Raw genomic sequence first — 11,017 nt, forward strand, 5'->3', positions numbered from 1 at the left:
GTAGTCGGAGATTTTAGCATAAACCTAAGTGATGCTTAACATAAAGGTTTGTTTGTATATATTTAAACTACATTTATAGATTTTTTTTCATTTTTTGTTAAAACTTTGTTTGGCCATCATAAAAAAAACATTCATTGAGTTTCTACTTTAATTGTGCGACGACTATTACAATTCGAGTTTCCAATAAAATAGCAGTTTAATATGTCAAACTGCGGAGGGCAGTGATGGGATGGGACTAAGTTATTACTAAGAAGAAGAAGAAGTCTGGAAATGCTCCGGGTAGACCATGCACATGACTCTAGTCGCTTGTAGCGGAGGAGGCTGTCAGAGGCATTTACTTCGCGGCTGGTGCTTTCAGGATTTACCCTATGCTTTTTCACTTGTTCTGTCATCGTCTGCATTTCTCAGCCACCGGATGTTAAAAATGGACCAGAATCCCGATCTTCCGACGACAGGTTTGTGACCTTTGTACGCTGTGTAAAAAAATTAATCAATAAAATAAAACTGTTGGCAGTCACTCAGCTCAATATAGCTGACTTCTCTTGACTTTATTCCCTTACCACTGCGATAATTTTAACCACGAACTTTATGTTCTTTCAACTCAGCATGGCCTAATCGCATTATTCATGTTTCTCCTCCCGTTTTCTCTTCAGAGATGTCAGATAACAACACAGATAACAACACCACAGCTGAATCAACAGATCCTCCTCAGAGGTTCACAAGGAAAGAGATTCTCACCTTAATATCAATGGCGTCTGTCAACTTTGGCTCTATGATTTGCTACTCAATATTGGGCCCATTTTTTCCCACCGAGGTAAGCTCAAGGAAGCCAGCATCATAGGGTACAAATCACATGTTACAGCACAAGAGGTTAAAGGTTCAAGATATTAAAAGTTTTAAAACTTAGCTTATGAATGCAGCTTTTGACTGAAGAAATAAAACACGTTCTCTCATACATGCAAGTCATATATCTGCAAACAAATCTTTTCTTGCAGTAGGAAACGTATTTGTGCTCCCATGTAGTTGTACAGTTCACAGATTATGCTATTGTTTACCTTAAGAACTCAGTAATGTCTTCTGAAGGGAATGAATGAGTAGTCATGCGCTACCAACAGACATCCTCCCTGAAGGCCAGTGAAGACTGGCTCTTTTGTAATCAGCCGTTCAACTTAAGGTCTGTCAGGAGCTAGAAATGCAAATGTCTGAAGAGTGGCACAACAAGCTGGCTAGTTAAAAAGACATTTGTCACCTTAACATCATAATGCCTACTTTATCATATTTGATACATGTGCGGGGGGACATTTGATACATCATCAGTGTGATTTCTTTTCTTTTCCTCCTCAAAAAATCTAAAATAAATTACACAATACAGTTTTAAGCAATAAATTAAATGCATTAAATAAATAAAAATACCAGATGTAGCAAATGTAATAAAAATTTAAACTCAAATATGTTACGTATTTAATTTGTCAGGAGGTTCAATAAACGCTCGATTGTTTAAAAAAAAGTTGAATTTCATGTCAGGGTTATTCATATATTTATAGTTTATACGTTATTTTTGAGATTCACTTTTCATTATCCTTGTTGTTTTTGTTGCTGTTATGTAAATCCCCTAATTTTATCTGTTGTCCTGTTTTGATATTTAGGCAGTGAAGAAAGGAGCCAGTCAGACTGTAGTTGGCCTCATATTTGGGTGTTATGCTGTCTCCAATCTAATTGGTTCATTGGTACTGGGAAAATATGTAAGTATAGTGTTTGATTTCATGCCATATGCATGGCAATTTGGAGCACAGGTGTAACCAGAGAGTCTGTAACAGTGCAGCTGACCCATTCTTTGTGTATCAGATTGTCCAGATTGGTGCAAAGTTCATGCTTATTGCAGGACTTTTTGTATCTTCGTGCTGCACTATTATATTTGGGTAAGTGATCTGTGTTTCGTATTATGATAATATTATGCTAAAAATAATAACTATGACAAAGATGAAGCTGGAAAAAACATTTTCTCGTTATTATTTCTCACAGATGTTTATTAATGTAACAAACAATATTTTTTGTGCTGAATGAACAGAATGAAAACACATTAGCCACAATGTTTTAGTACAGAGTTGTGTATTTAGTGTTATCCCCATATACATGTTGGGCTGCTGTAAATATTCATCACTGTAACAAGTTTTTATTAATCCACAGGAGAAAATAGATCCAAACTTGTGTAGGCAAATTTTCTAAAAACTACTGTGCCACGCCGCTTAAGAAGGAGTCCAGGAATTCACCGATAATTAAAGTACACAGTTATAATCCAGTATAGCAGCTCTCAAGCAGGCAGATTGTGGACCCAAATCTAAGACTCAGGAAGCAAGGCATAACAAACTAAGACAAACTGTGACAATATAACAAAGTTCAAGGGGAAAGATAATGACATAAGATAGCAAGGGGAGAAGTAACAGGTGGAAAGAGAGATTTAATCACCAATCACCAACAATAATCACCAAAATAAAACAAGGAAAGAGATATAACTGAATCGGGAGAAAATAAAAACAAATACAGAAATAAGATCGGAGGAACGGAATCAAAAGTGGATTAAGCTAAGAACCGAGGGCATATAATAACAATATAAGGAACATCAGGAAATAAATAGGACAAAAACAAAAACAAAGAAAATAACAATGTGACTAGAAAGCTAGAATACAGTAAAAATAGCAAGAATACAGAACCCTAATCCAAATATAGCCCAAAATACAAAATGAGAAAAACCGTAAAGTGAAAAACTAAAAACTACGAGTTTAAGACCCAGAGACCATGGCACAATCACCTTTGTTTCAGATCACACGCAGTTCCTCTGAGCTTCTTTATTTCATCTGCATTTCCTTTAATCTTGGCTGGCTCTTGTCTTCTTTGCAGATTTCTTGATCGGGCTCCTGCAGGACCTATATTCATCAGTCTGTGCTTTATTGTGAGGTCGCTTGATGCTGTCGGCTTTGGAGCTGCTATGACATCTGCTTTCGCCATGACTGCAAAAATATTCCCAAACAATGTGGCAACTGTTCTGGTGAGGGTGGACAAACTTGTCAGACTGGCATGCTGTTTAGACATTAGAATCACGAGAAAACAGAAACTATAGGTTTAAGTTGTTATGTATCTCTCACAAAACAACTGGCTCTTGGCTATGATGTAAGAAATTCCCACAGCATAGTAATCTGGGTCACTACTGTTTTAGGGTAGTTTGGAGATTTTCACAGGACTCGGCCTTATCCTGGGACCACCACTGGGAGGGTGGCTCTACCAGTCTTTTGGTTACGAAGTCCCTTTTTTAAGTCTTGGATGCTTGCTGTTGATTATGGTTCCTTTCAACATTTACGTCCTGCCGTCCATTGGTATGTAAAACATAAGATTTGGGTGTATTATTTGTCCATTTGAAAATTGCCATTTTGTGTTTTTTCATTTTTCTCACATTATAACTGAGCCGTATTTTGTGCTTCCCTCCTCTCAGAGGCAGTCCCATCGAAGGATTCATTCTTTCGACTACTCACCCACGTGAAAACAATCCTGGTTTGCTACGTGGTATTCACTCTGAGTGCAGGTCTGGGCTTTTTGGATGCCACTTTGTCACTGTTTGCTATTAACAGGGTAATGATATCCTTTATAATCAAATTAGCTTACGTTTGGTAGAATTTTATGTGGATTGCATGAACAACTTTTTTTCCTATCCATCATCCTTAGTTCGGTCTCTCAAATGGCTACGTGGGACTAATAATGCTTGGTTTATCTTTACCATATTGTCTGGCATCACCGCTGATTGGGTATTTCACAGATAAATATCCTGTATGTATCCAAGCAATCAAAATGATAAAATATAAATGAATATGTTGATTTTGAAATTAAATTTGATCTTGTGCACCAGGCCACTAGGATGGCGGTCTTGGTGACAGGTGGAATCGCTGCTACAATTGGCTTCTGTCTTCTTGGTCCCGCCCCTTTTCTTCACATCCAGAGGTTAGTGTGGGATTCAGGTAAAACTAACACTTCTGTATTTAAAAATGATGGACATTTTAAGAAAGATGTGTATCCCATTCTGAGCCAAGAGTCATATCAGAGGAGAGATTGGAGTAGATTTTCCCAATCTCATTTTTACAGTAATGTAAACAGTCGCACCTGCCAGGAAACAGTCCCACTCTGAATAAAAATGTGATCTTACCATTTGAAGGTGTTTTAAACCTGCACTCTTTGTAATGGCCAGCAATAATATGTGGTTAAATATCCTCAACCAGACACTTCTGGTTGCCATCAACATGCTTCTGGGATCATTTTAGTTGCATTCTTGACCAGTTTATAGCGTTGAACTGGTTGGTTTCCTGGTATGGATCTGGCTTTCAGTTGTAGTCAACAAATGTTCAATAGGGTTGAGCTTAGGGCTTTAAAAAAGTTTAATGTTAGCTTCTTTATCTATTCCAAAACCAGTTTAGCATCATTGTCCTGCTGGAACACACAATTGTGTCCAAGTTTCAACGATACAGCTGTTGATTTGAATTAATGAATGAATTTGGAGGCACACTTATTAAAATAGCATATGTACATAATTGGCTCTGTGTAAATGAGGAAAAAACCTAAATAAATCCAAACGTGTACACCCAATTTATATTTTTTCAAAGTCATAAATATATATCTATACTATATATATCTATAGATATAAATATCTATACTGTACCATCATTCTGCCCTGGAAAAAGATAGTTAAAAGCCCTAAATTGCCATGACATTCATGCCCTTCAGTGTGGTTAAACGTCAAATCTCAATGTAAATCTTTACTTTGCAGTCATATGTTCATAAGACTTCATAGTATCTTACACCATTTCTTCTTTTTTTCTTCTTCTTTTGGCTGCTTCTTTTAGGGTTCACCACAGCAAATTGTCTGCTTCCATTTCAGCCTATCCGTAACATCTTCCTCTGTCACACCAGTCCTCCTGCAGTACACCCATGAACCTCTTCAGTGGTTTTCTTCCTTTCCTCCTGCCTGGCAGCTTTATTTTTAACATCCTTTGTCCAGTTTATCCACTATTCCTTTCACTATTTCTGTCACAAATCACCCCTGAAACTCATCTCCACCCACTCCCTCCTGACTGCATTCTTTTCTTCGCCTCTCTTGTGCACTGTGTTCCTTTCGATGATTAAGCCCAGATATTTAAACTTTATACCACTACTAGGGAGGTATTCAGTGGGACATATTGACAGCTTATACACTATTTCATCTCTTTGCCTTAAAAAGTCTAACTTCTGTATCTTTTTCTGTATTTCTGTTTTGATTTAGTCACCTGTGGTTGCTGGTCGTCATGCTTGGTCTAATTGGGTTTTCTCTGGGTATGAGTGCAATCCCCACGTTCCCTGAGATCATCACATGTGCATAGTGAGTTGCTTCACATAATGCTCAACATTCATGAGCTGTATATTGTTTTGGGGTTTTTCTTCTTTTCATAAATACGGATGGATGAAACAAATGTTCTGCAAATTTTGTTTTTCCTCATAGTGAAATAGGATTTGAAGAGGGGCTAAGTACACTTGGAATGGTGTCTGGGTTATTTGGTGCAGTGTGGTGCACTGGGTGAGTCCCTAATATATTTGTTTCCCGGCATTTTTCTTTTTAGCGCCTTGATGTTGGTTCTAATTTTGTGCTCGTTTTTAAGGATGTTTTATGGCCCCATTGTGGGAGGAATTATTGTTCAACATCTCAGCTTTGAATGGGCTGCTACAGTTCAAGGAGCGTTGGCATTTTTGGGTGTAAGTATCAGTGACTGCAGCGTTTAGATATTTTATGTCAATACAATGTTAATGATCACTCTGTCCTCAGGCATTTCTCATCTTCATGTACTCTGTCTGTCAACGGACAAAACGACAAAGGTAGGCCTAAACTTTAAGTTAACATAATAATATTTGTCATTTCAACCACATAGAAAACTTTTTTTAACCTTTGTGCTGTCTGCAGCAACAAAAACATGGTAACTCTTTTTTTAACGTTTAAATTTAAGGGTCCAAGAAAACAGCCAACAAGCAGATGAAAGAACCCCTCTCCTATGATCCTGTGCTCCAGCTCCAAGTTAAACATCTTATCAGCCATTTTTTGTTATCAGGCTGATATTGTATTAATGTTGTGAGTCCTTTGGTTATTTATATGTGGTTCTAGGGCATGCGTTGTAGTAGGAACTACCAAACAGGTATTTTAAGTACTTTTGCAGGTATTTATAACTCTATAGCCTGCTTCTTATCAATGCAGTAACACTGTGTAATGTAAAATGGAGTGGGTCCAAAAATAATTTGGGGAGCAACACGGATATTAAAAATGAAACCAGAAGTTCACTACACGAACCCAGCTTGATCGTGATCTAAGTTAGAGCCCTGTGCAGGTAGGAATCCACAGACACAGACTCCTGCCAAAGTATTTAAAACTGCCTGATAATAGTTTCTTCAACATTGCCACGATGACTCACACACAATGACACCAGCCACTTGGTTAGTAAGAGTGAGTTTTATAAACAGTGGTTTAATTGTAAAGCAGTGCAAGTGTACTGATTTAAGGTGGTGCATCTGAATGTAAGTGTTTCATATGGGTGTGTGAGTATGACTTTATTTACTATACTAAAACAGTGCAATTTACCTAATAATCACAAACTATTGCCGACCACAATTGTGCCTTTTGTAGAGATATTCATAGGATTTCTACATCAACATAATATCAACCAATATCAACATCTGATTACCTCATTCATAGAAATGTGAAGAAAACCATGTGATATAAGGATATCTTTGCTCATAATGAACCTTTCATACTGTACTAATTCTTCAAACAGGGAATTTATTGCAGATTTCACTGCAGTTAGAAATGTTGAATGTTTTGCCTTCTTTTCTGCCTGCATTATAGATTTATTTAACACTGATATTGAGATTTTTTTTCACTCACTGACAATTTAAGGGACTGCAAAGACTGATTATGAATAAAAAATGGAAATAAAACTATAAATTAATTGTTTTTGTTTTTGTTGTAGAGAAATGAATATATATATAAATTCTAGCTCTCTTACAGGGTATTCAAGTAGAATTACAATATGACATAAGTTTTCTTACATGGATAAGTTATTCAAAAGAACTAAATTACAAAAAATATGCTCATCAACTTTACATAATTACAATAATTTTGTTTTTCCCAATTCAGCTTTTTAACTTTTCAGTACTAAAAATATATCACAGTAATAATAATATCACAGCAGCACCACGGTGAATGGTCAATTCATCAGAGACATAAAGAGAAACAACCTATGAATGGAACAGAAAGGTAGGACAGTTGAATAAGTGTGAAATAAGGCTGCGGCTGAGCTTTAAATTACACTGGATGCTTACTACTTGCTGAACAGGGGCAGAATCTGTTTCCACGTGGATCCCTGAAGAGTCTGACAAGGAAAAAAGGACATTATTTAATTCTTGTAGCAGCAATTTTAGAGAGCAGACACCACTGCAATCCTTGCGTATCTTAGCAACATTAAAATTAATTGGAAACATTACAAAATCTTGCCGTCTGTAGCCTAAAAAACGAAGCACCTTTTAGAAGATAACCGACAGGACTGAACCCACCTAAAAGTATAAGAAAAAACATCAAGAATTGACACTGCAGTAATATTTTATTACAATTGCCAGGAGTCCATCTGTGTTTCTGTTCATAGCATACATGCTGCACAGTGCTGAAAGGACTTGGCCCATGTTGTACGTGGCGCAGTTAAAATCTTCATAACTTTTTGCATTCATTAAACGACTCGGCTTTTCTCCCATTTCCCAATATGCTTGATTAATGCGAAATAAAGCGTATTCTGCCTTTCTGTTGTACAGTACATTCAACTTATATTTAACTTTAACAATTTTATTCAACGTAACTCCGTCTTCTGTATGGGAATGTACTGCCTCAAGTGCCTTTAATTTGGCTTCTAACGTAATGATATTCTTGTTAGCTGCCTTCTTTTTAAAGGAAGCGTAAGAAATTGTCCTCCCCCTTAAGTATGCCTTCATAGCATCCCACCAAGTAGCCAATGTAGTGTCCTCTCGATTATTTGTCTGTTTGTAAAATTGTATTTCATCTCTTATCAATTTAATAAACCCAGAGTCTTTAATTAAGGACACATTTAAATGCCATCTGCGGCTTTGAGGAATCTGTCAAATATTTCCAAGACATAGAAAAATTGGCACATGGTCCGAGAATACTATATTACCAATACTTGAATCTATAGAGTTATTCACTAAGGCTTCAGAAATAAGAAAGTAGTCGATTCTAGTATAAACATTATGAGGCGGAGAGTAAAAGGAATATTCCCTGCCTTCTGGATGCATTGTCCGCCAAATATCATTCAGACCTAAATCTGAGGTCATCTGCCTTATGGCAACTACAGATTTACTCTCTGTGCCTCTCCTAGGAAGTGATCTATCTAGGTCTTGATCCAGTATTTGATTAAAATCTCCTCCTACCACTATTTGTGCACCTTCTAATTCCAAAAGATACTGTGACAGGTTTTGAAAAAAGGCGAGTATGTCTGCATTAGGTGCATAGATATTACATGAAATTATTGGTGTGTCTAGTAGTTGTCCATAAACCAATATAAATCTACCTTCCTTATCTGTTATTACTTTTGTTTCAGTAAAGCTAAATGCTTTATGATTCAGAACCGACACTCCTCTACTTTTACCAGTTCCAGGACTGGAAAAGACTTTACCTACCCAGGAACATTTAAGTTTTAAGGCTTCTGACTTACACATGTGCATTTCTTGAATAAAGGCTATATCAACTCTTGATAACTTTAGATATGTTAATATTTTCTTCCTCTTAATCCCGTTATTCAACCCCTTAAAATTCCAGCTGGCTATTTTGAAATCTGTCTGTCTATCCATGTTATATGTTGTCTCCTTGACCTGGAGACAACATATAAGATGACACCGCCATAGACCTCAACCAGCAGGCTTTGTGTTACCTGTTTCTTTATACAGGAGCATGTAGGGGTGGACTGCCTTTTTATTTGATTACCCTTTTCTCATGTTTTTCTTAGTTAGGGACATTTTGGGGACATTATACTCTTACTTGTTAAACACATGCTCCCATCCACTCTCTTGGTCCAGAAGCTCCATAATCCAAGTGTCCCAACTCAGGTCTGATAGCATTTTTTCAGTGGTGTTTTTAACCTCTTGGGAACTTTCACTACATTCCTTACTTGATGCAGAAAGAAGAAATGAGTCAGGGATGCATAGCAAGCACAACAAGACACCAGCAGCCCAGACCTTTCACCAACTGAAGACATTTGCAGCACCATAAAACATGACAGAGAAGAGCTGGGACTATGCGAAAGGGTGAAGTGCTGCAGTAAAGTTGCAATGGTCCTATCTTTTATACTGTCTATGGTTCACTCTATTAAGATGTGATTATTTCCAAGGTCCATTTAGTTTTAGTTAACCAGAAGTTAAAACGAGATGGTGAAAAACATTTTTAGTTAATGTTACGACTGTTGTCATAATGTTGTCTCATATGTAAATCTGAGTGTGCAGGTGCCTTTCCGTGATTGGTGCATCCATGGGACGGCCCATACAGATTGGCTAATGACCTGGAGACAACATATAAGATGACACCGCCATGGACCTCGACTGGCAGGCTTTGTGTTACCTGTTTCTTTATACAGGAGCATGTAGGGGTGGACTGCCTTTTTATTTGATTACCTTTTTCTCATGTTTTTCTTAGTTAGGGAGATAAGACATTGTCATTTGGTTTTATTCTTTTCATAAATAAGTTTTGTATATCCTTTAGATACGGTCCCTTTTGTTTGTTGTTTTGGGGTCCACCCCGAAGCTATAGTTCGCTCCTTTCCTTTGTTAGAATTCAATCACTGTGAAAAAAAATCACCATCAAAATTGTACTGGTTGTGTGATGTGCTGCTTGGGGTCAGACAGGGGTGGATCACCCTTAATATTAGAAAGGCCATAACACTAACTAAAATGAAAATGAAAACTAGACTTATAACTGGCTGGTGTCCTTACCAGTGACCTTGGGTCTGAACTGTAGGCTCCTCTTTCCAGGTGTTCGTACTGCCTGAGTGGGACCAAGATATGCTGTCTTGCCTCTTTTGGGTTTTCTGCATGTTTCTGGCTCTACATGCAAGTATCCACTTCTTGACGTTCGTTGTTGGTTGCAACCACTTGAGGTTTTGGGCTCATTTGGGTTCTCAACACTGGGTGACTTTGATGGGAGTGAAAGCATCCTCACAACATAAATCACCACACTACCTGCTTTTGTTTCAGATTTTTTTTTATCCTTGTTAACATGTTTGGGTACTGGGTTTACCTGTAATGCATTTTGTGCTCCAAAAGCTGTTATTTTGTGCAGCTGTGCTCCAAAAGCTGAGGGCATGACCTTTTTTATCATTAGATTGTGCCACACCAGCACCTGAGAGAAAAGCTTTGAGTTTGATTTTGTGTTTGTGTTTTGCAGGCACTCAGGAGAATAAGTCATGATGTTTCTTGTGTTTGTCATGTTAGTATCTCAGTGCTTGTCAATCACCAGTCAACAGTGTCACCACTGTGAACAACATCCTTCGACTGTTCGAGCCAAAACCTTCGAGAAGTCCCTGCAGCCGCTTCAAAACTCATCACTGAGCTCGATCTCTCTTTTAACACGCTGGAGACAACAATGAAAGATGACTTTCTTTCATATGCTGCTTTGAGGGCTTTGTTCGTGAATAACAACAGAATCAAAACCATCCATGAAGAGACATTTCACCCGCTGATTAATTTGGAGAAACTGGACTTCCACAAACCAGTTGGAGACTTTGTCTTCTGGATGGTTTCAGAACCTGATTTCTCTCCACTATTTCAATCTTTTGGGAAACAAATATACAACACTGGGTCCGGGAAACCTTTTCCTGCCACTGAGGAGCTTGAAGACCCTCTATTTTTGAGGAGCTTTCCTTCAGTCTGTCAGTGAAAGGGATTTTGTTGAACCTTGAAA

At 37.6% G+C, this 11,017-nt stretch overlaps 1 protein-coding gene across 1 annotated transcript; it reads left to right on the forward strand.

Annotated features, from left to right (window-relative positions):
* The first annotated feature begins 263 nt into the window (after window positions 1–263).
* LOC146552149 (MFS-type transporter SLC18B1-like) lies at window positions 264–7,015 on the forward strand. Its single transcript, XM_085257818.1, has 14 exons — window positions 264–455; window positions 654–814; window positions 1,647–1,742; window positions 1,846–1,919; window positions 2,899–3,046; window positions 3,215–3,371; window positions 3,488–3,624; window positions 3,718–3,819; window positions 3,899–3,990; window positions 5,303–5,398; window positions 5,519–5,593; window positions 5,676–5,769; window positions 5,840–5,889; window positions 6,018–7,015. Exons 1-14 carry the CDS (start codon window positions 287–289, stop codon window positions 6,064–6,066), a joined length of 1,500 nt encoding a protein of 499 aa, XP_085113944.1. The 5' UTR covers window positions 264–286; the 3' UTR covers window positions 6,067–7,015.
* Window positions 7,016–11,017: the final 4,002 nt, after the last annotated feature.

The sequence above is a fragment of the Mchenga conophoros genome, linkage group LG19, assembly GCF_057382185.1.
Source record: "Mchenga conophoros isolate Kocher_MC1m ecotype Shallow Benthic linkage group LG19, M_conophoros_male_GT1.1, whole genome shotgun sequence".
NCBI classification, from domain to species: Eukaryota; Metazoa; Chordata; class Actinopteri; order Cichliformes; family Cichlidae; genus Mchenga; species Mchenga conophoros.

Bases quoted from the DNA above. Each gene is read 5' to 3' on its own strand.
- LOC146552149 (XM_085257818.1), top strand. From the start codon at position 287: ATGCACATGACTCTAGTCGCTTGTAGCGGAGGAGGCTGTCAGAGGCAT. The intron at 5,770-5,839 runs GTAAGTATCAGT...CTCTGTCCTCAG, and splicing joins GAGCGTTGGCATTTTTGGGT to GCATTTCTCATCTTCATGTA. The intron at 5,890-6,017 runs GTAGGCCTAAAC...TTTAAATTTAAG, and splicing joins CAACGGACAAAACGACAAAG to GGTCCAAGAAAACAGCCAAC.